This window comes from Oryza sativa, chromosome 1 (genome assembly GCF_034140825.1).
Source record: "Oryza sativa Japonica Group chromosome 1, ASM3414082v1".
In the NCBI taxonomy this organism is placed as follows: domain Eukaryota; kingdom Viridiplantae; phylum Streptophyta; class Magnoliopsida; order Poales; family Poaceae; genus Oryza; species Oryza sativa.
Window position 1 is genome coordinate 31,500,670 of NC_089035.1, and position 26,995 is coordinate 31,527,664.

The 26,995-nt window shown below is 44.3% G+C and overlaps 2 protein-coding genes across 3 annotated transcripts; one reads left to right on the forward strand and one right to left on the reverse strand.

Moving 5' to 3' along the window:
• The first annotated feature begins 7,430 nt into the window (after positions 1-7,430).
• Positions 7,431-20,314, forward strand: LOC4327205 (uncharacterized). Of its 2 annotated transcripts, XM_066303853.1 has the most exons (3): positions 8,364-8,522; positions 16,980-17,777; positions 19,370-20,314. In XM_066303853.1, exons 2-3 carry the CDS (start codon positions 17,122-17,124, stop codon positions 20,052-20,054), a joined length of 1,341 nt encoding a protein of 446 aa, XP_066159950.1. In that variant the 5' UTR covers positions 8,364-8,522; positions 16,980-17,121; the 3' UTR covers positions 20,055-20,314. The 2 variants fall into 2 exon arrangements, 1 of the variants encoding a protein (XP_066159950.1); XR_010734792.1 differs by lacking the exons at positions 16,980-17,777; positions 19,370-20,314 and adding an exon at positions 13,526-15,507 and having other exon boundaries at positions 7,431-8,522.
• Positions 20,315-21,800: 1,486 nt separating this feature from the next.
• On the reverse strand, positions 21,801-26,472 carry LOC4327207 (probable glutamate carboxypeptidase LAMP1). The gene is made up of 12 exons (XM_015758355.3): positions 25,368-26,472; positions 25,173-25,240; positions 24,246-24,327; positions 23,998-24,090; positions 23,732-23,884; positions 23,437-23,505; positions 23,200-23,287; positions 23,007-23,096; positions 22,845-22,933; positions 22,622-22,738; positions 22,395-22,535; positions 21,801-22,284 (listed from the first exon to the last, which is right to left on the reverse strand). Exons 1-12 carry the CDS (start codon positions 26,388-26,390, stop codon positions 22,102-22,104), a joined length of 2,196 nt encoding a protein of 731 aa, XP_015613841.1. The 5' UTR covers positions 26,391-26,472; the 3' UTR covers positions 21,801-22,101.
• Between the last annotated feature and the right edge of the window lie 523 nt (positions 26,473-26,995).

Consider the following 26,995-nt stretch of genomic DNA (forward strand, 5'->3'; position numbering starts at 1 on the left):
CTAATTCTTTGCTGCTACCTTTTTTTGGGGACATGTTTGCTGCTATTCTTCACATGATCTGATCATCACATATAATAGGGGGGCTAATGGGCGATTGACCGATCGGTTTGCCCCCCCCCCCTCCCCCTATACTCCTCCCTCTTCTCCCCCTTCCTCCTCCCCTTCTTCTCTTTCTACTACAGTACACCACACAATTTTTTTTAAAAAACAAAAGTTAGAAAAATTTATGTATAGAAATACTATATATAAAAAAATTGAATTTAAATTCAAATTTAAATCGGGTATGTAAACTTTTGACTTATAAACTTTGGGTCTATAAATTTTAGTTGTATAAACTTTAGATGTATAGAAATGCTATATATAGAAAATATTTGAATTCAAATTCAAATTTGAATCAGATATAATTTAAATTTAAATTTGAATCGGGTATGTAAACTTTTGACTTATAAACTTTGGATCTAAACTTTAGATGTATAGAAATACTATATATAGAAAATATTTGAATTCAAATTTGAATTAGATATAATTTAAATTCAAATTTGAAGCGGGTATATAAACTTTTGACTTATAAACTTTAGGTGTATAAACTTTAGATGTATAGAAATACTATATATAAAAAAAAATATTTGAATTCAAATTCAAATTTGAATCGGATATATAAACCTTTGACTTATAAACTTTTGGTCTCTAAACTTTAAATGTGTAAACTTGAGGTGTATAAACTTTAGGTGTATAAATTTACTAAAATAGAAAAGTAATGCGGTGACAAAAAAAGAAAACCAGGTGGAGGGTGGGGGGAGGGGATCGATCGCTGTCCTAACCCGAACAGCATTTCCGCATATAATATCGTCTTGCACCTGTGGCTCTGAACTCAATTGCTCTTGGGCTGCACCGAAAACTATTCAGCCCAAGATTTGTTTTCTTCTCATTTTGTTATGTTTAGCCCAGGGGAAAAGGTACACCCAAGGTCCCTCAACCTTGTCATCGAGTTACAAAATCGTCCCCTAACCACAAAACCAGATATCTAGCGTCCCTTGACTAGTTAAAACCGGTCACAATAGATCCTTCGGTGATTTTGACCCCGGTTTTGTCCTACGTGGCAACTGAGACAGCGTGGGACCCACATGGTGCCTAAATGTCAGGCTGAGTCATTTCTCTCCCCCTCCTCTCTAGTCTCTAGTCTCTTCCTCGGTTCCTCCTCTCTCTCTCTATGTGGGTCTGTAGGCCGGTCGGAGGTGCGAGGCGGGAGAGGAGGGCGGTGCCGCGACGGCGGCCGGCGGCGGCCGCGGTGGGGAAGCACGGCGGCAGCCCGGTGGAGAGGAGGAGGAGGCTGGTCTGCCGGCGCCGGAGCTGTGCGGTTTGGTTTGGTTGGTTGGTGAGGGGATTCAGGGATTGGTTTGGTGTTTAGTACTGTACGTGCACGATGGCGACGTGGAGGAGCTTGCCGCGGAGGCCGACGGCGATGGAGATGGCGGCCATGACGGCCGGGCCGGTCAGGAACCTCACCGTCATGGCGAACGTCGCCACCTTGTTCCGGCACGCGATGATCCGCGGTTGCAGCGCCATGAACAGCCCTGAGAGTGAAGAAACGTGTTTGTGTTGGTAAGTTGCAAGAACTGTGTTGTGAGGTAAGGTGAGGAGGAGAATGAACCGAGGCTGAACATGGCCATGCCATGGCCGGCGTCGGAGAGGATGGAGATGGATTTCAGGAGATTGATTTCCCATTGTGATTATCGATGGCCTGCATTGCTCCATCGATTCTACAGTGAGGACGGAGCCGAGCATCGGGGAGGCGGCCGTGGGGAGGGTCGCGCAGGGGACCAAAGTCCTGGCCGAGGGCGGTCACGATAGAATATTCCGGTATGTGTTCAGCGCGCCGCCCGACGAGCAGCTCCGCAGGTCCTACGCATGCTACCTCTCCACCTCCGCTGGCCCACGACTGTTCCTCATCCGCCGGGCTGCCGCCGTGCTTCCCCACTGCGGCGGCCGCGGCCGCCGGCCGCCGTCGCGGCGCCGCCATCCTCCTCTCCTGCCTCGCCCCGTCGACGCCCGCGCCGTCCGCGCACGTCCGTGCCTCCCCGTCGACGCCCGCGCCGTTCTCGCCTCGCTACCGCCTGCCACTTCCCCGAGCCCATCTTTGGCCGTCGCGGAACTCCGCTGGGCTGCCGCCGCCGCCGGCCGCCGTCGCGGCGCCGCCCTCCTCCTCTCCCGCCTTGCCTCGCCGAGTCGCCGACTGGCCTAGAGAGAGAGAGAGAGGAGGAACCGAGGAAGAGAAGAGAGGGAGAGAGATGATTCAGCCTGACAATGTGGGGCCTATATGGTCCCATGCTGACTCAGCCGCCACGTAGGACAAAACCAGGGTCAAAACCACCGAACGACATGTTGTGACCGGTTTTGACTGGTTAAGCGATGCTATGGTTTTGCGGTTAGAGGACGATTTTGTAACTCGATGACAAGTTGAGGGACCTTTGGTGTACTTTTTCCTAGCCCAGGATGTGTGTCGGACAGGCTACGTTTAAGCCCACAGTCCTATATATGGACTGGCCCAAGCCTTGAAATGTTAGACCCACGTGGTCCCTTTTTACAGGGCCGAGACATATAAAGCCCAAAGGAGCTTCTAGTCGGACATTGGCCCTTCGAGATAGAGTTGGAGTTAATGCACGTAATACGAGAGAGACAGTAACACATAATAATAAATTAAGTTTTAATTATGTACAAACTTAGAATATAAATTTTATATTTTAAAGAAATTCTCATATATAATTTTTTCGTACGATACACAATGTTTAGCAGTTTAAAAAAGTGCGAACAAAAACTATGGCAAAATCTACATTTTAATGAAAACTAAGGTACTCTCTCCATCCACAAAAGTTACACATATTACATATTACTTTTTGACATAAAGACCAAGAAAAAATTAAATCACCTTGGATGTTACAAAATCAAGAAGTGAATATAAGCATGCAACCAATAAACATTTAGATGACTCCTTGGGTTCTAATAAAATATTTAATTTCTCTTTTTATTTAAGTTTTGAATGTATAAAGACTACAAATAGGAACAACTTATTTGGAAAAACTCAAATGTGTAATATGTGTAATTTTTGTGGATGGAGGAAGTAAAATTTACTGGTTGCAAGTTTCAACATGGTGTAGTATAATCAAGGTAACCAGTTTAACATACTGGTTGCAACTTGAAAGCCCGAAACACAGGAGAGTACTTATCTATTTCACTGTTACTGTTTGCCAAGTGTATATTATTATGACTTTTTTTTTACTCAAAGTGTGCTGATCATTTTTTGGAGGGGAAGGGATGACACTGCGTTGAAGACTTCTAGTAGTACCAAGTTGTTCCTTGTTTAGTGCCACAAAACGAAGGTTGTTCCTTGTTTAAACTGTGCCACGGCGTGCAAGTGGCTTGGTGATACTTTTTACAGTGATTTTCGGATTGATTAGTACAAATGGTAGTCGAGTTGCAGAGCTTTGTGCACATGCATGGTTTGCAGCAGAAGATCACAGGAAGGCAAGTGGCATCCAAGCTTTGATCCGCTGCCGGTGGTTGCCGCAAGACTGCATTGTACGCCAGCAACCTCGGCGGATCCGGCGCGCATCCTCTGATGCTCTGATCACCAGAACATGTATGGCGGTTGCAGTGGCAGTTAAGGAGGCCTCAGCTCAGCTGCTCCATCATTCATTAGCAAGTTCTCGAACCATCTTCTATAAACAAATAGTATTGCTAAATGAAATGGTCTGGAAGCTTTTTGCTTAGTCTGGACAATAGGTACTCGAGCAAGATTGTTTTTTTTTTTGGAAAAAAAAACAATATTCAGAGGAAAGGATGTCCTTCCGAATATTTTTGTAAGAAGAAAATGCAAATGTATTGAGGTTTGAACACTGAACTTTAAGGTTGAAATTATATATCCCTTAATACTGCACTATCAAGTGCATCTCAAGATTGCAAGTTTGCAACCGTTCCAGCTAAGGGCACCCGTAATGGTTATCTATATGCTCTCTACAAGAGATCCATGTCAGCATATTTTTCTATTTGAAAGAGATTAAATGGAGAGAGAGAGAGCAAAGCTATCTACTAACCTGGAGATAGTTTATAGAGAAAAACGAGACAATGTATTAGATAGCTATAGATACCCATGTAAACATACTATTGAGGTGGTTTACTATTATCTAGTCTATTGCTGAGATGTACATGTTTTACAGAGAACACCTTAGAGCACCCACAATGGTAAAGTAAGGTGCTCTCTATAAAACATGTACATCTCAACAATAGACTAGATTAATAGTAAACCACCTCAATAGTATGTCTATATGGGTATCTATAGCTCTCTAATCCATTGCCTCGTTTTTCTCTATAGACTATCTCTAGGTTAGTAGATAGCTTTGCTCTCTCTCTCCATTTAATCTCTTCCATGTAAGAAAACATGTTGACATGGATCTCTTGTAGATAGCCTATAAATAACCATTGCGGGTGTCCTTACTGGTGCTCTAACAAAGACACATTATATGATAACAGCACTAACAAATATGTTCATGAATGCAACTTAGAACTGGCTGATTAGATCGGTTCCAGAACTACAAAGCGGCAGCCGCATCCACAGCCAATCTGCGACCGGTCAGCCACGACAATCGCCGGATCGGGCTGGAGGGTTGCACGTACGCACGCTCTCTCAAGTCTCACACAACCTTCCACCATTGATCGAGCGAAGCATTTGTTGGGAAACGCAGCCGTCCACCGAGCATCACGATCCGACCGGCCCAGAACGTTTCGGATCACGCAAATCGATCGTACATCCGGCGCCCGATCGCGAACGACCACCACCCATGCATGCATGGCCCTCCGCATGCACCTCGGTCTCGAACCGATGTAACCACCACCACAGGTCCAAGCGCGCGGCGGATGGGGCGCCCCAATCCAGTGGCGCTACCAACCTCGGTCAAACCGGCGGCCAACCGACCGGAGGCGGGCCAGCCATCGCCGGGCACATGCGCTGCGTGTACCGCTGTGCGCGAGGCGTTGCACGCACCTAACGCGCGCACCCACATGCGCCGATGCGCCGTTCGCTCGGTCGAGAGGCGAGCGAACCCGGCCTATCTCGTCCGAGCGAGCGATCGATCTAGCGGAGGGGCCCCGGACCCGGCGGATCGGAGTAGCAGATCGACATGCGTATCTCGCTGCGGATTACGGTGCCTCGGCTGCCGTCGCGCACGAGCTGCAAGCACGCCATTGGATGCTTATATAAAACTTTCCGATCGAGGCGCGCGCATCGTGATGCCGCGCGCCGCTGCGTCGGATTGGTAGTGTCACTCACCACCACGCACCGGTGGCGTGCGTGCGGTGTGTCGGCCGGCATGCAGGGCCGTTAAAACCGTTGCAAGTTGCACGCAGAATACTGTGGGATCAGTGTTTACCCAGGCTCTGATTTTGTTTTAGGATTCCGGAGCTCCCCGATCGGTTTCACCGTGTTCTAGGATTCTGTCCAAGTCGCTGGCACGTTGGTTGGTTTACTGCTGGTGGGTTGACATTGATCTACACCGCCACCCCGCTCCAATATATACATGGATGTGGAGTACTAGACTGGAGTATTTCAGAGACTATTTACCTCTATTCTCTGCCTTAGCCAATCAAATTACTCCTCTTGGCTTGCTCATGCCTTAACAAATGAATGAATAAGAAGAATTGGGAATACTCCTACTAGTAGGATGTGTTTAGTTCACACTAAAATTAAAAGTTTGGTTAAAATTTAAACGATGTGACGGAAAAATTGAAAGTTTATATGTGTAGAAAAGTTTTGATGTAATGAAAAAGTTAGAAGCTTAAAGAAAAATTTTAGAACTAAACTCGACCGTAGCATACTGATCTCTTAACTTACCTACTCCTAGAGGGGTTTTTTTTTTAAGAGGTACTCCTAGAGTATATAGAGAGGATTTGATTGGTCAGAGCAATTCATGCATTTTCATTTAGAGGTTCATGTCAGTCCAAGGGCTGCCAGATAGCACCTGTCCGCATCCAAGGAGGACTGTTTTATGTCCAGACAAAAGACAGAGATCGGATTGGGTTCCAATAGCGATATTCCCATGTGCCGGCCATCTCGCACTGTCACCTCATCACATTGCTCATGACTGTGCATGCGGATATGTTGCTCGCTAGTACAGAGTAGCACAGTCAATTACTATCCCTCCGTCTTAACAAAACTCACTTTTAAGGGCCTGTTTTAGTTTAAAAATTTTTTTTCATAAAAAACATCACATCGAATCTTTAACACATGTATGAAGCATTAAATATAAATAAAAATACTAATTACACAGTTTGCATGTAAATCGCGAGACGAATCTTTAGAGCCTAATTAGTCTATGATTAGCAATAAGTGCTACAGTAGCCCACATGTGCTAATGACGGATTAATTAGGCTCAAAAAATCGTCTCGTGGTTTCCAGACGAATTATAAAATTAGTTTTTTCATTCGTGTCCAAAAACCCCTTCCGACATCCGGTCAAACGTTCGACGTGACACTCAAAAATTTTCATTTCACCAACTAAACAGACCCTAAATTTAAATCAAACTCACTTTTAAATTTAAATCTAGACATAGGCTACGTACATGTCTAAAAAAACTCAACCTAGAAGGAGGTCTGAACCATCCCAGTATAACGAATCTGAATAGAGAGTTATTCAGATTTATTGTATTAAGAGAGGGTCACGTTCTTTTCTAGATTTTTTTTTGGACGGAATAAGCATGAGTGATTTTGTTTTGGAGGGATGGTATACTAGTATCTCCTAGTGTGGCGTATATGCTACCGTATCAAGGGGGCATACAATTAATACTAATAAGTAATCTAAACGATATTTCTCTATACATGCCATGCATGGATATATTCCCCTAGAAATTGAGCACATATAATATATCGGGATCGATTTGAGTGGGTAAAATAAACAATGTGTTGTCTCCATTTTTCGTCTCATACTCCATTACTACCCCCATGTTTCGACATGAACTAATTGACTCGTACGTACTAGTACAAAATGACGAAGCTTGGGAGACTGTTTAAGCACGTACAGTACTACATGCACATTATACGGTGAGGCCCAGTTAAGCATAAATTAACGCCGACCGGCCAATATAGGTGAAACGTTGGCGTCATGGCCCGATCGATGCATGCATCTTCGTACAACGTATGGGGGGCAGCTGGGACAGCAAATGGTGAAACTATCGGCGTACTCGTCGGTCCGCGCGCCCCCTTTTGCCCACACAGCCACACGCCACGCCACACCGATCGGTAGATCGGCGGGTCCGCGCGCGCGAAAACACGAAATGCATGTGGTGTTCCTATGCGTGCCGGATAAAGTCCAAGAATATATTTTAGATAATTTCTGGTATCAATACAATAATAAGAGGGAAGAAAAAGGCTATATGCTATCAATATTAAACAGTCTTGCTGAATATTTCCATCTAATGAATGATATAATGCCAACATCAGAAAATAATGAAGTAATACCACAAAAACCCATATATGTTGTTTTTGACGGAAAGCTTCCTGGAGTGTACATATCTTTTGAAGAGATAGTAGCCCAAAAAATAGATGCAAAATTAATGGGTGGATTGTCATGGAAAAAATATATAGATTTTGATGAAGCTTTAACTCAGGCCAGAAAAATATTAGGAATAAACTACTACTTGGAACCAGCAGCAAAAGAATATATACAAAAATGCAAAAAAGCCAAAAATAAGAAAGCTCCAGAGAACCCATATTGTTCAAATATTAAGAATGAAGGATCATCCCAAAAACCTACGTATAAGGAATGCTTGACTAAGGGAGTAGATCCTTTGGATGGCGAATATATCGATTGGAAAATAATTGAAAAATTTGAAGAAGCATCCCCCAAATTAAAAAAGAATTGAAAGAAGAAATACTTAAAGAATTAAAGAAAGAAATGAATGACAAATTTGAAGAAATGAAAAAAGCATATGATGAAAAATTTGAAGTCTCCTTTTCTGATGTAGATACTATGGATTTAGGTGGTCATGGGCAGCCTGACCAATAAAGCAATATAATATAAATTGATAATAAATATCCATTCTTTGGGCGAATGACCAAAGTATGAATTGAATTTGAATCAATCCAAAATGCAAGGACAGTGAATGACATTTGACTGTTAAAAATACTGTGGAGAATATTGCTTTCGGCGGAAAAGAAAGGCGCAGGTACAGAGGTGTCTCCACCTTGGCCAATTCAAGGACAAAGTAAAGCCAAAAAGAAGATAAGCATCTCCATGGTGCGAGCCAGCTCGTGAAAATACAGTATCTAGAAGATAAGCTTGAAGCATAGTCGAGCCTCCCGAGCTCCTATAAAAGGAGGGGTTTGCTCAGCTGAGAAGAACAACGAAGACACCATTCAGAGCAAAGCTTTCAAGCGCGCTCTCACCCTCCATTCCACCATTCTTAGTAGTAGTGACTTTAGCCTACCTTGCATAGTATATTGAAGCAAGGAGTTGTGTTATAACGCTGTGTAAGGTAAGAACAGCTTGCTTGTACCTACCTTCGGGTTTCCCGAAAGGGAAAACCGTATGTAAGCTTATCTGTTTAATATGAAGTAATTTTCCTTAAGTATTCCTGCACGTTTATTCTAGACAAGTGTTTATGCTAAGGACCCTATAGGAGAAACCTCTTCGGTTTGTTCTCGTTTTTAGCCTGCATCTTGCATAGGCGTCTGGAGAATCGGTATCCGTAGAGAAGTGTTCCCTTCGGGTGGAACTGCCTGGGGAGACGATAAACTCTTAGCTAGAACAAGTGTGACTTGGAATATCTTTTTAAGTTGCTTCTAAAAAGATAGATAGGTGAGGCATACGGTGAGTACCGAGTAGGACTTTACATCATCTGAAACAAGCTTCTGAGGCTGTCTAAATAGGATTCGCCACCCTGCAAAGATCCTAAAGTTAAAATATCTCTCGAAGTGAACAGTATTGAACAGTAATTTAAACAGTAAACTAAATAGTGTTTTTGAACAGTGTTTTTTGTCCGAAGCATATATATATATATATATATATATATATATATATATAGAGAGAGAGAGAGAGAGAGAGAGAGAGACTTACTTTTTTTTGTTAATTGACCATTTAGTTGACCGTAAAAAATTTAGTTTTACCCTCGGATTTCGATCGTCCAGCGCGCGGTCGCGGCGGAGGCATGGAGATCGGAGAGGCCACGGCCCAGCGCAACACAGCGGCGAACGCGACGTGGAGCAACGCCTCATGATTATTCGTTATGTGCATACGCATGACACTATTCTGGTTTCTGTAGCAGCCGTCGAGCACGTAAGCAACCAAGCTATCACACATTCGTACCGGTCTACTACAACTCTACAATAGCGAAAGCAATTGGTCCAAACCTTTTTTGTGGTTGACATGCATATGCATGATTCAATATCTATCTATTATATTATCAACACCACGTTCGCTGTGGCGGCTAGAAATTCTCACATTAATCGGAGAAAAAGAGAAAACTTTACACCATTAGATCTTAGTTGTCTAAATTTTAAGGGCTGAGATTTAATAGCATAGAAGTTTTAATATGGTAATCAGATACAGATACGTGTATTATAGAAATTGGCCAGCAGCAGTTAGACTTTTCTTACCAAACTAGCACTAGGAAACAAAAATTGTAATAGGAATCTAGGGAAAAAAGCTATGTCCGTGTATGATTTTGTGTCCGATTGCTATGGTGGCTAGCTACCAAAAAAAAAAAGATACTACAAAGCAATCACAGCACGTACAGTTTCCCATCTGCCGTCTCCAACAAAATAACGAAGAAATAGGAGCCAGAGAAAGAGAAGGTACGACCAGTACACGAGAGAAATAGATGTATTTGATGGCTGGTCCATTTATTCAATTACCTCGGCTAACTCTTTGTACTCTACTCCTGTTATGAGGGATAGAAATTCCCACATTAACCCAAAAAATAATTTTCAAGTAAAAATACAATTTAAAAGTAACTAAAATTCGGAATTAAAAATAAACAATATTGAAAGGAGAGTCTATATATATAAGAATCCAATATGAGATTAATTAAAATTTAAAATATAAATAAAATAAAATCCGAATTTTTTTTTAACAAAAAGAAGATTTCAAGTAGTAAAATAACTAAAATTCGAAATTAAAAAAATAAGCAATGTTGAAAGAAGAGTCCAAATAAAAACCCAACACAAGAGTAATTGAAATTCAAAATAAAAAAATGAGAATACAAAAATAAAAATGAGAGTGGAATACATTATATAAATAACTAAAATTTGCAATAAAAAAGAACTATTGAAAGAAGAGACCGTATATAGAGAGATTAATTAAAATTCGGAATAACAAATAAAATAAATTCTGAAAATAGAAAAATATTTATAAGAGTTCATATAGGAATATAATTTATCTCCAAATAAGAACCCGACATGAGAGTAATTGAAATTCAAAATAAAAAAACACAAAAATACAAAAATAAAAATGAGAATGGAATACATTATACAAATAACTAAAATTCGTAATAAAAAAGAATTATTGAAAGAAGAGACCATATAGAGAGATTAATTAAAATTCGGTATAACAAATAAAATAAATTATGAAAATAGAAAAATAATTATAAGAGTTGAATTAGGAATATAATTTATAAATAAAAAATATCGGAATGAAAAATATGGAATTTTCAAAACAAAAAGGTCCATTTAGAACACTACGATGACAAATACAATAAAGAGGGGAGAAACAATGAGCCCGTAAAGAAATAGAGTGGTGGTGGTTGATGGGACATCTAAAAACTATAAACAAAACCCGAAATAGAATCAAATGACAATTAAGAGGAGGGACGACAGGCATACCATTAAGCAACACGGTTATGACAGTTGGCGAGACTTATAAAAAGTAAAACCCCGATGATAATTATGTTCGATTTTAAATATCTCTATGGGCGGGCCATAGAGGAGTACAGTGGCGAAGCCGTTAATGTTTTGGTGGGACTTCTAGAAAGTAAAAAAGAACACAAACAATAATTATGTTCAATTTTTTAAATCCTAATGATAAAAAAGAGAGGATGCGGTGGATGGGCCGTAGTGGAGTACATTGACGACGTTTGACGGGACTTCTAAAAATTATAAAAACGAAACCCAACGAGACAATCAAATCTGAAAACTATAAGTTCTAATTTTTGAAGTTCTAAAGAGGATGAATAGAAGTAATGATAGATCAAGCAATCAAATAAAGGTGTAGCAGAGGAGCAAGGGTAGCGACTAACGTGACTTTTAAAAACTTTAAATTAGAAACATGGGAATGATAAATTTTAAATAAAATCATATGTAAAAACAATAATTTTATACGGGTACTAGCCGCGCAATTGCGCGGGCTACCCAATTATAAGAGTTAAAGTAGGAATATATTTTATAAATAAAAAAATATCGGAATGAAAAATATACGGGTTCTAAAGAGGATGAATAGAAATAGTGATAGAATCGAGCAATCAAATAAAGGGGTGACAGAGGAGTAAGGGTAGCTATTGACGTGACTTTTAAAAACTTTAAAATTAGAAACGCTAGAATGGTAAATTTTAAATAAAATCATATGTAAAAGGCAAATAATTTTATACAGGTGCTAGCTGTGCAATTGCGCGGGCCACCCATAAGAGTTAAAGTAGGAATATATTTTCTAAATAAAAAAAATATCGGAATGAAAGTTATGGAATTTTCAAACAAAAAATTCATCTAGAAAACAGATGACAAATGATAATAAAGATGGGAGAAGCAACATGCCTGTAAAGGAGTAGAGTGGTAACGGTTGATGGGACATCTCAAAACTATTGATAAAGCCTCAAATAGAATCCCATTGATGATTGAAAGTAGGAACAACGGAAAGGTCGTTAAGCAACACGGTCACGACATTTGGCAGGACATCCAAAAAATAAAAAATAAAGAGGGAAGGCAGCGGCGAGCCGTAGAGGAGCACAGTGGCAAAGCCAATGATGATTGGCGGGACTTCTAGAAAGTAAAAAAAAGAACACAAACGATAATTATGTTCGATTTAAATCTCAATGACAATAAAGAGATGAGACAGCGGACGGGTCGTAAAGGAGTATAGTGGCAGTGTTTGATGAGACTTCCAAAAATAATAGAATTGAAACCCAATGAAGATAATAAACTCTAAAAACTATAAGGTCCAATTTTTAAATGTTCCAAAGAGAATGAATAGAAGCAGTTGTAACGATTGATGAGACATCTAAAAACTATTAACAAAACCCCAAATATAATCCAATGACGATTAAAAGCAAGGACGATGGATAGGCTATTAAGCAACACGGTCATGAAAAAAAATAAAAAATAAACCCCAATGATAATCATGATTGATTTTAAAATCTCAAGGACAATAAAGAGGGCAGGTAGCGGGCGAACCGTAGAGAAGTACAGTGGCAAAGCCAGTGATGGTTTGGTGGGACTTCTAGAAAGTAAAAAATGAATCTAAACGATAATCATGTTTGATTTTTAAAATCCCAGGCAACGGATGGGTCGTAGAGGAGTACAGTGACAACATTTGATGGGACTTCAAAAAAAATATAAAAATGAAACTCAACGATGATAATAAACTATATCTAAATAATGTCTACTACATCCGTCCTAAAATATAGCAACTTTTAGCTATGAATCTAGACATATAGTTGTCTAGATTCAAAGCTAAAAATGCTTATATTTTGGGACGGAGGGAGTAATTTTTAAAGATTCAAAGAGAGAGAATAGAAGTAGTGGTTGATCGAGCAAGCAAATAAGGAAGGAGGTGACGAAGAAGTAAGGAGTAACAACTGGTATGGCTTTAAACTATAAAATTAGAATCACGGGGATAATAAGGTTTGGTCCTTTAAAGTTTTAAAACAACGAGATAGCTATTTAATAAATTTTAAGTAAAATCATTTTAGAAAATATATAATTTTAAATGGGTGCTAGCCGCGCAATCGCGCGGGCCATCCAGCTAGTTCCTTCGTATGGTAGCAGTGCTAGTCTGCTAGACAGGCTCTTAATTTTGCTCAGGATAAGAAAGTAGAAACACGCCTAGATCATTACGCGCCCCCACCTCGCAGGTGTTATCTCGATCCAGTACTGCCGCGATTAATATGGAAATAAAAGCGAACCGACGCCAGCCCATGCTCGGTCGCAGGCCGCGGTGTCTTTCCAACTCGGTCGATCAGCACTCCAGTATCTGGTCGGCACAGCATTTGCGTAGGCAACCACATCTCCACACATACAAGCAGCACGTACAGCGGTACACTATACGTAGTCACGTAGCAATTTTCGTACCGCTAGCTGCAGCTAGCGTTGCTCAGTGCTGTTCCCACGTATATCTAATGACACCCATTCTCCGTTTCTCCTGCTGTCCTGCATATACGAGTCCAAGCTTAATAATTCTGCCACCTTCAGAACAACATTATGTGGACTCACAAAATCTGCGAATCGATATATTAGCATGATTTTTTTTTACAACTGTAACCCGCTGACACAGATCATGGAGCATTACAGGGGAGAGGAATTGAAGAGCACAAGAGATTAACTAGCAAAGATAACCAGAGTCTAAAAAACAAGAAGGAAAAAAAGGAGAGAGTTTGTGACTAAGCGCCAAGAAAAACTCCTAAGGAACTAGGCAACACCGCAACCCGAATCTTCTCTTATGCGGTTAACCATCATCTCTACCGTGAAAAGTGTCCCCTCAAAGCACAAGCATTTCTTTCCAACCATAGGTGTCATGTAATAAGGATGACGAGGAGAGTCAAACCTATTTTTGTTGTGATCCCACAACCACTGGCGAGAAGACTCCCACTAAACCGGAAGCAAAGATTGTTGGCAGGGTGATAGGGAGGCCAATGTAACCTAATCCTGGACAATAACTTGTGCCAAACTTGTCGCGTGAAGACACACTGCACCAAGATATGGTGATCATTTTCAGCTCTTACTCACACTTGATCAACAGCTCAACACCACAGTCGAAGCGCAAGCCAAAGGAAAAGTTTGCCCTTCACAGGACCAGTGTTGCGTCAAAGAAACACGACATAGGGGAAGGAGATTGATCCCTTATAGAATGCGTTTGTTGGTCGAGGCGGCGTTATACTCACTGCCCATCCAGTGCTAGATGAACTCATCTTGGACGAAGTCTTGCAGTGGGCAGTTTTGTATTCTATCCCAAAGCGCAAGGAATTGGGAGAGGACGCGCATAGTCAGGGCACCCGTGATGTTAGAGATCCAAGTTTTGCCAACCAGGCCAGGAACCATCGAAGTGGAGTTCTGGCGACGGGTGGGGACGACAAGGAACATATATGGGGCAATCAATTGAACTGATTGCCCGTTGATCCAGCTGTCCAACTAGAATAGCGAGCATCATCCGTCTCCTATGACGACCACGACAGCCGCTCGGAACATCTCTGACACACACTGCTCTTGCGGTAGTTTGAAACCAACCCAATGCTAGAGCTAGGGTCACCACATCTGCAGGGCCTAGCCCATGGTTTGGAGGGAAGCGGTTCCTCTGACGTGAACTGTCACATGACGTAGTCACTGACAGGTGGGCCTGCGAGCGGTAGGGCCCACATGTTAGCCACCACGTCTCTCTAACTTCACGTCAGATGATCCCAATCCGGTTCGAAGGTCCGTGATTTCTAGACCCTCACATTTCCTTGGGTCGGTACACCTTGGGCCAAGCGACAAGGCAATTCCGGCTGTAGACCAAGTTTGACCACTTCCAAAGGAAAGCTTTCAAGGTCCAATCCGGCAAGCCCGATGGCAAGGGAGAGGTGCACCGAGGTGGAGGAGAGGACGAGTTGCACCAAGGTCATCATGTCCATCATAGTCAAGAGCCTCTCCTTTCAAGTAGACATCCAGTCTTGGACAAAATCCACAAGCGGTTGTAGGATGCTCTTCAGAAGATTCGTGACGGAGAGGGGACTACCTAGGTATTTACATGGGAACTCCACAATCGCGCAAGGCAGGATACGAGAGACTACTACCATATCATCTTCCGAGCACCTGATTGGAGTGGTGGAGCACTCATCGAAGTTGGTAATAAACAGCCTCGAAGCTGGAGTGGTGGAGTGGTGAAGCGTGGCCTAGGTACGCCATTGAACTGGACACACGAGGAAGATAATCGAAGGATAACATTGTGGAGAGGGGCTGGGATCGCCATTGACGTACGCCATTCAGGGCAGTCCCAACCCATAACACTAAACATGGTTTCCATAAACTCCACATCATCAAGAAACTAGTACTAGACATTACTCTTCCAATGCAAACACCACTATTCCATACTTTAATTTAATGCTACTTATCTCACATGATGTCTTGGATATTGTGTAGAAACCATGTCTCATGCAAGACATGGTTTTCTTCTCTTTCCTCATTTATTCACTTGCCACATCATTTTTTGTCCTACGTGGCAACTTATTTAATGATATGAACACCATCCTAATCATTGGGTTGGGAATGCCCTCAGAACAACTAATCTTGCAAGATTTCAATATACGAATCAGTTAAATTCCCGTATAAAACGGCACTAAACAAAACCAAAGCTGGTAATTGGATTGTCTATTTGTCTTCGTCCTGGCGGCCGGTCGATCGATTGATCGTCGCCTCTCGTCGACGGGGACTGCCCATGCGTCTGCGTGCCACACTACATTTATTCGAGCTGTTAACATCCAGCATACTCGCATGTGAGGCACAGCTGGGCACCAGCTGCTACCTGGGCCCCGCTGCGCGACAGGCCACGCCGGCTGCATATATCATACAACGCCCCATCTTATGGATGCAACAGCAACCTAGCTTGATCGAATTAATTCGTAGCGAATGCCATGCATCATCATATTAAACCGATTGTTGTTAGGGCTCATAAAGTCATAATCTCGTCCACCTGTCGTGTCGATCCATGTCGTTACTGGTTACTGGTTACCAACCCGTGATCGATGATTCTGATTCATTCTCCTCGTCTTTTAGTTTCTTTAATTTTGGGTGATTAGTTGTATGGCCTACCCATCATAGGCCATTTGTACATCTTATATCCACAGACAGTGTCAGTGTAATGTTGGCAAACATTGGACAGGGGACTCACACAGCGGTCCTTTTCTCTGAGAGTCTGAATTAGCATCTGGTTGTTTCAGGCTCAAGTCAAAATACAGTAACATGGCTATCTTCGTGCTAGAGATCAAGACTCCATTATAAAAACTTCCTAGGGCAAGTACACAAGATTAAGGGGTTGTTTGGTTGATGTCTAAGCTTGTCATAACTAAGCTTAGGCAAGTTGTGGCATGTGGCAAAAGTATGGCTAAGAAATAGTTAGCCACAAGTGTGGCAATATTAGCTCTAATTATCTGAGTATGATATGTAGTACCTAAGGGTAGGAAAGTGTGGCATGACATAACTGTGGCATTGAAACAAACACACGACTAAAAACTGTGGCATGACTGAAGTGTGACGTGGTAAAGTGAAGCAATCAACCAAACACCTCCTAATTTCAAAAAGAAGAAGAAGAAGAAGATGAATTCAGCCTACTTACTTTGAGTGGGTGTTGATATGAACTGAGCTTATTAAATGATGAAAATGAAACGAGCAGAGAGTTGATCAATCCGTGTCGAGTCAATATCGGCCATGCTGTGATACAGTGGTAGCATCTGCAGCCAGCTACGAGATGATTGCACCGATTGTTTCCTCTGGCCTCGAGCCAAGGATGTAATTACAGTACGTAATTGGTGCTATTCAGGCCAGTTTTTTTAAGCTTAGATTAAGTTGCGCGGCGGGCCAGGGAGCGGCCGTAGAGTATTTGTTTTAGTAATTTAGGGTTTAGCTAGGCATGCACGAGCCAACGTGGAGAAGATATCGTTCATGTGCAAAACGGCAAATCTCTTCCCTTCCTACGTACTACTACTACTAGCGTCGTCCAAAATTTGCCGACCGAATCCAAACTCCCATCTGCGCAGGCGCAGCGACCCAAACCGGGCCGCACGCGGCTACACCACCACTACATATAACACGCGCGAGGGGAGCAGCAGCAGCAACGGCCGCGATAACACCTGCGACAAACCGGGCCGGGGTGATCGAGCGCAGCTAGCGCGCGGCGCCATGGACCCCTGCGCGTTCGTCCGCCTCACCGTGGACCAGCTCCTCCTCAAGCTGCCCTCCGTGCCGCGCCCGAGCTCCGGCGCCGCCGGCGTCCACCCTTCCACCTCCCCATGCTTCTGCACGCTCCACCTCCAGGACCACCCCTCCGCCGGCTCCCACTCCCGCACCGCGCAGCTGCCGCTCGCGTCATCCGAGTCCCCGGGCCCCGTCGCCGCCGGGGAGCCCGTGGTGATAAGCCTCGACGCCGCCGCGGTGCAGAGGCTCTCGGCGCGCCCCGCCGCCGAGCTCGTCGTGTCCGTGCACGCCGGGCAGAAGGGGAACGCCGGCTGCGGCATGAGCGCCGGCCGCGCGCTGGGCAGGGTGCGGGTGCCCGTCGACGTGGCGCGCGCCGCGGCCGGGGAGACCGTCGTCGCGCGCGACGGGTGGGTGGACGTGGGCAAGCCGGCCGCGGCGGCGGCGTCCCACGGCCACGCGCGCGCGCAGATCCACATGGTCGTGCGGGCCGAGCCCGACCCACGGTACGTCTTCCAGTTCGGCGGCGAGCCGGAGTGCGGGCCGGTCGTCTACCAGGTGCCCGGGGGCGCCGCCGGCGGTGGCCAGCGGCAGCCGGTGTTCACCTGCCGGTTCAGCGCTGGGCGGAGGGCAACCAGGACCAGGTTGGTGACTTGGTGTGCGGTACACGTATTACAATGTGCATGCATCATTCCATCTTCTTCGTTTGCTCGCTAAGTTAAGCTTGCGGTGTTAATAATTTGCTTTACAGTGACCCTGTGCTGACAAACGTGTATTTTCTCTTCAACTAAGTGCTTCTCGTACGTTGCTTATATGCTAGTTATATGTACGACGGTAATTGTGAAGTTCACTGCTAGATAAGATAGCTAGAGCTCATACTTGGGGGCGAAAAAAAATTCTTACGTTTTATACAGTATTTAGATAATGAAACACAGTCAGTGTTAGTTTTCATGGTTGATAAAAGTGTTGATGAATTCATTATACAAGTAGAGTTTTGCTTATTTTTCTTGAAGGTGCAAAAAAGAAAAACAAAATCGGTATGTAATCATGTTAGGATTTAAGTTTTCGAATTATAGTATTCAGCATGTACGTATAGCTAGCAGTTGGACAGTATAGTACGTGCCCGGCCTTGGCCTCTGCGGACTGCGGCTCTGCCCATACACGCTTATCAATGCAATTATGCAAATGTCCCCATCAGTCCAGGACATATATGATATATGGACATATGAATTAAAAACAAACAACTCAATTTATTTATCTTGTCATACGGCAATCGATTTGCTAATCAATACCGACTTGTGATTCGGCAATGCTCGATTATTTGAGAAAAAGAAAGTAGCACAGCTCAATGAAGAATATGATGCGATTCTATTTCATCCCAACTATCTTCATAAAGAAGTTGAAAATCATTTCGTCTCCTTTTCAATTTCGCTTTTCTTTCATACGGAATTCCTTTTCATTATTGGATGCCAGCTCTTAGATACCTTGTGGTTTATATCATGCACCGGCACTGGCAGTCATCTGATAAAATATTCCAACTCCCATACGTAACGACATTTTAAATTAATTTGCCATGGAAGGGAAACTTTTTAAGGTTAGAATAAAATGGTTGGAAGACTTGATAATTAAACAGGCAGTACCAATATTCCAAGCCACGTACTACTAAATACAAATCCTATTAAGAAAGTTAAGCACCTCCAATCCTGCATGAATATATTTGTGCCATTGCTATTTGACCAGTCAGGTTGGGTTATGACATATGAGAACCTTCACTGTCAGTGCAGCTCAGATCTCCATACATATACATGCTTTGTTTATGCTAGCTCTACGGAACTTTAGTCACTGGACTTTGAAAGTGAAACATACGCCATGGATGGACAGCATGGTCAGATATAGACGACACCAACCGTTCATGTGACGGTCTTAGCATTCTGTCTAGTTACCTTACTAATTTGCTCTGCAAAATTTAAATCTTTAACCTCATTAGCTGTCTTCAGAATCTTCCTTGTATCATGTCCACCATTGCCATCACCTACTGGCTACTGATCTTGTACCAGTCACACTTGGCACCAACTTGTTATGCGCTACTCAAACTAAGCGGTTCTTTAATTACTAGCTCAAAGATAGTATGTTGCTATCTTAAACCTTTTGGTACTAGCCATGCACGCATGCACTTGCATGTTACTACTACAGAGCTAGTTAAACTAATCCTGCATGTGCTGTTTGTTTTGTCCAGATCGTTGACGTCGGAGTCGTCCATGACTCGGAGCACCAGCAGGAAGCTGCGGTCTTGGCTGAGCACGCTGCACGGCGACCGCGACGCGCAGGCGCGGCGCGAGCAGCGCAAGGGGTGGACGGTGACGATCCACGACCTGTCGGGCTCCCCGGTGGCCATGGCGTCCATGGTGACCCCGTTCGTGCCGTCGCCGGCGGGCTCGGGGCGCGTCTCGCGCGCCAACCCTGGCGCCTGGCTCATCCTGCAGCCCACCGGCGCCGGGCCGGCGAGCTGGAAGCCGTGGGCGCGGCTGGAGGCGTGGCGGGAGCGCGGCCCCGTCGACGCGCTCGGCTACCGGCTCGAGCTGGTGTTCGACTCGGGCCCCACCGAGTGCGCCGTCCCCATCGCCGAGTCGTCCATCAGCACCAAGCGCGGCGGCCAGTTCGTCATCGACCCGGCCACGTTCCCCGTGGGCGCCGCCGGCGCCGCGTGGCCGTTCGCCGGCGGCTTCGTGATGGGCTCCACGGCGGAGGGCGAGGGGAGGGCCAGCCGGCCCACCGTGCAGGTCGGCGTGCAGCACGCCACGTGCATGGGCGACGTGGCGCTGTTCGTCGCGCTCGCCGCCGCCGTCGACCTCTGCATGGACGCCTGCAAGCTCTTCTCGCAGAGGCTCAGGAAGGAGCTGTGCCATGATCAAGAGGACTAGCAGGGAGACGAAACGGAATCAAGTGCATGTACTTGGGGGTTTGGCTTGTGAAGTTGTGATGCATGCGATCACTTTCATGATTGTGATTAAATTAGTTAACTATAGATATTCAATTGTTTCTTGTGAAAGTGATGGCCTGTGGCTGTTTTTAGTTTAGGCTGGGTCGGATCACAAGAAGAGAAACGTATGCTCTATATTCTTTCCTCGCGATATTCTTTTGATTCTTTTTAATTTATATACGTTTCTGTTCCTCTTTTTTCCTTCTGAAAGTCTGGAAATAAACTCGGCTGCCCGATGCAAATCTGCCCTTTGGTGTCTCTGTAGACTGTAGCCTGTAGGTGCCTCTGATGAGTTGATGTACACTACACAAATTGTCTTTTCAGTCAACAGGTTAATTATACTATCTTATTTTTCACCATCCCGCACATACCAATACCCAAAAAAAAAAGAATACCCTCGTTTTATCAAATCCCAATACAATTATTTATCACTTTATCATCTCCCAATATATTAATTCTTCACTTTCACATATTTCGATGCAATGATTTACTCAAAAACTAAACTTATTTGGGATAAATGGGATGTCCTAAAAATAAACTTATTTCCGAACGGAGGGGTAGCTATTTTTGGTGTGGAAACGTTCGGCCAGGACAGTGCCCATTGGCTGATGGGCTTAAACCTGACGTGTAGCCCATTTTCGGTTGGCCACGGGGCTGCTACTGACATGCGGGCCCATGTATTACGACGGAACGGGGCTGTGGCAGACCTACGGCCTGTTAAGGTACACATGGGCCGTTTTGGGCAGGTTGAGGTGTATTTACGACCCAACTCGTACAACTGCCTTCCGATTCTGGTGGGCTTGTGGGACGTAGGGTTGGGTCAGACGCTTTCCATTGTACTCCCTCCACATCAATGGCTAGATTTGTGGTGGCGCAGCGGCGCCGGAGCCATCAGCCATGGGCTCATCATCGTCGTGAAGTATACGTTTCAGTAAGTTTCTTCAGTGCAGCGTTTGGTGATTATTTAAGTAGGAATAGCCTTGTTGTTCCTTTGTGAAAAAAGAGATAGTCTGTTCCTGTTTCTAGAGAAAAAGTGTGTTAGTTTTGCCGTTGCGATATTTTCATTAATTCTATCTCTTTTCTTGTTTGCTGTTAGCCTATTAGTGTTGTACCTGATATGGATGACTATAAACGATATGGTATTAAATTTGCATTGTTCATAACTTCAGTGTGTTCACCAAAAAAGTACATCCTCTTTGTTTTCCGATGCGAGAATTTAGAGGATTTACCATCAAATTCGCCTGCTTTAGGGCCTATTAGGATTGTTACCCTACCAAAATTTTTTGTAGTGCCAAAATAGGGCAAGTTTTGGCACTACCAAATATTTGGTAAGATAAGATTATGTTTGATCATATTTGGTTTGCTACCAACATATAGTCAAAATGTGAAATTGTAGTAAAGTATGTTCTAGATGATGCCAAATCTAGATTAGGTATTACCAATGAATGGGCTTCAATCCAAATCAAACACAACTACTATTCAAATTACCAAAATATTGGTAGGGCATGTTTTTGGTAACAATCCAAATAGGCCCTTAATTTTTTTACCACCTAATCCGCAATGCCCTCAATAATATATTATTAGAACTGTTAATTAGTATATTTGATACCACTTTCTATGTTTTTCATGTATTTCTTATTTCTTAATTCCATTGACGTTCAAGCGTTTTCTCAGAGAACGCAATACAAAATCAAAGCAGTATTGTATATCTATAAGCTATACACATAATAGAACTACAAAAGTAGTACACAAGCATGTGTACAAAAAAATCTACACAAGCATCTGTACAAGTAACATTCCAACTTCGTGCTTGAATCGATCGCCATGAATTGTGTATATCTTCATTCTTTTCCTTGTACTTAAGGAATCAAATTGTAAAGAGGATCAATAGCCAGCATAACATGACTATCCATGCAGGTCAAACGTTCTTTGGCCTGTTGGATTGTTTGATTGCTGAAACAATGTCCAGCCTATTGAGTTCAATGATGTTATGTCAGGCTGCCGGCAAGTACAACAGAAGCCTGTGTTATTGCCCTCGCGACTCTGTGAATCTCGTGCTGTACAAACTTCCACGATTCTGTAGTGTTTTCCTTCCTTGCACTAGCTATAGCATTTTCTACACCAGGATAAGATGCACTTTCCCAGTCATTCTGTTCTGATGGTCCATAGACCTGCGAGAAGCAACAGCTGCCAATTAGCACAAAATACAAACTGCAATCTGAAAACCGTGATATCATGGTGTAATTCAAAACAAGAAACAATGTAAACTGAATCCACACACCAGATGTTTGAACCATTCTCGCTTGAACAGGCCTTCCCTGTTAGTGAATGCCCGTTCTGCCTGCATGAGCCGGTCATTGAGCGACCGTATTTTCATTGAATCCTTTTTCAGCTGGTTGCTCGACAGTTGCCTTTGAAGCTCCTAAGAACAGTCATTCCTCTTAGTCATGATGAAAACCTGACCTAGAAGGCTGTCTGAAATAGTAGAAATTCTTCATGTACATTTACCTTTCTCTCGCCATTTACTTTGGTAGCTGCCGTTTTCAGAGCTCTAATTGCATTGTGCAGTGGAGAGCAACTGATAGCCGTTCCCCTTACTTCATTCTCTACTACCTTCGTATATGCCTGTGATAAAAAAAACATTAAAATCACGTAATAATTCCAGTCACAGAAAAGGGAAATCAACAGAGTTCCTCTCTACAAAATACTACTGGAAGCATAGTGATGATACCTCAAGTTCAACAGGGTAGGACATGTAATTGAAGGGCAGGATCTCTTCGTCAGCAAGCCTCAAAGCCATCATTCCCCAGATGCTAGCAGCTGTAATACGAAAATGCCGCTCATCATGTTGCAGAGAAAGTACTAACAGCCTTCAAAAAATACAGAGCAATACCTGCAGCGTGCCTACTGAACCCTGGATCTCCGAATTTCTCCATCCACACGAAGTCATCGTATAACGAATGATATATGGGATAGCCTGGTCCTGCAAAGGACAAGGCGAAACAAGCAAAATCCATTAAAAAGATAGAAGTGAAAAATCCATTTAAAAGATGGCTCGATAGATTCTGGAACATGAAAACCCTTGCCTTCTCCAAAACCCATGCTGGTTGAAGGAATACCAACATGCTGGACGAAAGCTGAAAAATCTGATCCACCATGGCCTAGCCGTCCAATCTTTTATGTGGGGGCAGGTGATCAGCAATGACGTTAAAATTATTTTTTTTCGAAATGAAAATTTTACAGCTAAATATATCAAGTAACTTGGAAATAGGAATTGCTACTATAACTATTCTGTTTCTAATATAAACCATCTTACAACTCACCAAGGGGGAAATGTTGGATTTGACCCATGAATCATACACGGCTTGAGATGAATTGTCAGGATCTTGAACCTTCATGATTGGAGAAAGTGCATTTATAGTTATTAGAAATCACAACCAAGGATACGTTATAAACATAAAATGTCTCACTAGTGTTTGAAAAAAAAAGTTGAAACACCCATTATTGACTATTTCTACAGTAAAACCAAAAGAAAAGGCAATAAAGCTCTGCCATTTTTTTTCGTCTTTTCCCCCAAAAAATGTCAACGTGACTCGTTTTCAGGAATGATGTGCTCACCAATTTCATTGTTTCCTGAAATAGTTCGTCAAGTTGCGGAGTTGCAGAGGGATGAAATACCGGGCCAACTACTGAAACGTCAACGTTAAGATAAGCAACAGCTCTTGAGGAAAGCATCTCCCTATTTTCTTCAACCCATTCAGTTGATCCTGTCTGCATAAATGTAAGTTGTGAATGATCACCATTCTAGTTGCTCTTACTCTGCATAACTCTGTACATATATAGTGCAGAGAGAGAGAGAGAGAGAGAGAGTCAGAGATATTTACCAGCCCATACTCTTCTGCATCCCAGCTGCAGAAGATTATAGTTCTTCTAGGTCTCCATCCTTGCTTTTGCAGCACCGAAAGCCTTTGAGCTAGCTAAACGACAAGTAAACAACACGCCAAGATGCAGACATGGCCATGTTCTGAGTGATCAGTCGCAGTATTATAAAACGGTGTTTTGGCTCAGCAAAGTTACGATAAAGTACAGCCTACTGAACTTCGGAGAAAGAACTTTGTGCCCCAAAAATTACCTCAATCATAGCTGCCGTTCCGCTATTGGGATCTGATGCTCCAAACGTCCAGGCATCACGATGGTTACCAAGGATAACATATCTGCATCACAAAAGGGTCAAATTTCAGTTAAGTCACATCCTAAGTTCATCTCTGATTTCATTTTGTGTGGTTGTGCCTAGACTTTCTGCAGACTGATACGTCTCTAATCAGTCAGCTACATGATTTTTTTAAAACGAAAAATGTGTAGCTGTATTACTTTCTGATCTCTATATTCTGCAGGATATGGATATGATAGCAACAGGAGACGGTGGACATCTACATCCGAAATATAAAGTGAGCCATGTATAGCTTGCCAAGATAATATTTTTGTTATCTACAAATCTGTTGAAATATTGAAACTACAGAGGGAGAAAAAAAATGTCAAGGGCTCCCACTATCCAAATGTCAAGGGATAGAAATTATACAATAAATATTGGACTAGAAAATCATCTGTTGATAATGGTGGGTGATTGGGTGAATATGTCAGGCCTAGATTGATAATGTAGAATAAAATTGTTGTAATTATACATTCCCGGCAATGATAAGATGAAATTTTGTGGCAAATATAGGCATGTAAAAGTACCACGGTAGTGCAGAGTATTAGGTCAATGGTAGAGCACATGAAATTTTTTTATCGGTAGTTATGAATCTTCATAATTTTAGTGAGGCTAGAGATATATTACAGATCTCTATCAACATATGGTTAGCAATTCCGAAAAAAATATTGTCAACGAATGGTCCAAAAGCAGTGCATGGCAATGCCCAAGTGGGATGCATGTGTTAACAACCAGCACAGGTTGTGATTGAAAATCTGAAGCAGCAGTTAGTTAGAGAAATACCCCATGAAGAAGTGTATACTGGAGGAGTAGAGTAATTTAATCTGATGCAATGTCAAAAAGAGTTACCTGTCCGGCTCCTCTGCACCTTCGATCACCGCGAAGACATTCTCGATGGTGGCCATCGTATCATTCCCCTGCAAACTCCACAAGAAACCATTGGCTCGTTGGTTGCAAGTTGCGACCCATGAGGCCATGACTACTAAAAAAACAACATGCGGATTTCAGTGATCGAGACAGAAAGGCTCGTCGAATGTTGCTTACGGTATACGTCAGGTTCAGGATCGCCGGGCCAGGGCCGAGGCGGTACACTGGGCTGCCCTCCCGGCCCTGCCAGTCCGCCGGCGCAGCGTCGCCGCCCAGAGCGGCGTGGATCTCCGCCGCGTCACGCGCGGACACCGGCAGCGCGGGGATCCCCGGCATGTCGTCGGTGTCCATCGCCTCCTCCACACTCACGCGCTCGCACCCTTCGGACGACGCCCACATCGGCGTCGTCGGGTCGCCCACGCCCCGGAACAGGCTGCCCACCTGCACGCCGGTCGGCGGCAGCCACCGGGAGTCGGGGAACCACGCCTCCCCCGGGGCGCCGCCGTACTGCAGAGGATCGGTGTACACCACCGCGGCCGCGGCACCCGCCACGCGCGCGTTGTGCACGATGTCCTCGCAGTGGATCCTCCCGTACCGCGCGACCGCCACCTTGCCCGCGACGTCGACGCCGCGGGAGGCGAGGTAGGCGAAGTCCTCCTCGCGGCCGTAGTTGGCGTACACGGCCTCGGCGGACACCGAACCGGAGGCGGCGTAGGCGTAGAACGTCGGCATGACCTCCGCCGTGGCCGACGCGTAGGGGTCGTTCGGGTACGTCTCCTGCGACAGGGCGAAGCTCGTGGTGGTGGCGCGGCCGGGGACGGCGAGGGAGAGCGAGCGCTCGACCGGGTAGGAGAGGAGGACGGAGTAGGGCGTGATGTGCGCCGGGATGGAGAGGGACGAGAAGGCGTCGCAGACGTAGGCGGCGGTGAGCGAGTTGGCCCTGGTGCCCGCGACGTGGGGGTGAAGCGTGAGCGCCCGGAGGTGGAGCGCCGCGGTATCGTTGGAGGCGAGGGAGAGGAACAGGCTGCCATAGTTCGGCGCTGGTGCGGAGTGGACGACGAGGAGGAGCAGCGAGAGGGAGGCTCCGAGGGCGGCGAGGGTGGAGGAGACGACGCAGATGAGCCGGCGCGGGGTGGTAGGTTTGTGCGGCGGCGTCAGCGAGGGAGAGAGGAGGAGGGAGGTGGCGTCGAGGCGCGACATGGCGCGCGGCGCGGGGTGGTGCGCGCGGGGATCGCGCGGCGGAAGGAAGAGGAGCAGAGTGCGGGGTGCTCTGTTCTGGCTCGTTTGCTTCCGTGCCGCGGGCGCGCTGTATCTGGCTCGCGCGCTGTTTAATCCGCGGAGACAACTGACAAGCGGACCAGTGGCAAGCTGGATACTGCTGCTGCTACTGCCACACCGGCAGTTTGATCGTGCGGCGGCGATGCGACCACAGCGCACGCCACAACAATGGCAGTGTTTATAGTTTCCGCCTATTCCTAACTTTCCATCACATCATATTATATCAAAATTGTCCTACGCATATAAGCTTTCAACTTTGAGTAAATTACACCCACGGTACAACAATTTAGTAGGTGGGTGTAATTTAGTATAATAACTTGAAAAATAAGCGTTCTAGTACAACAACTTAGCAGGAAAGTACAATTTAGTATAAGGACTTTATAAGTGGTCGTATAAATGCAATAACTTTTAAGGTAGGTAAGATTTTAATACAAGAGTAAAGTTTATCACCGGTCCCTAAACTTGTCGCTGTGTCATTCCGGTCCCTAAACTCGCAAATCGATCATTCAGATCCTCAAACTTGTTCG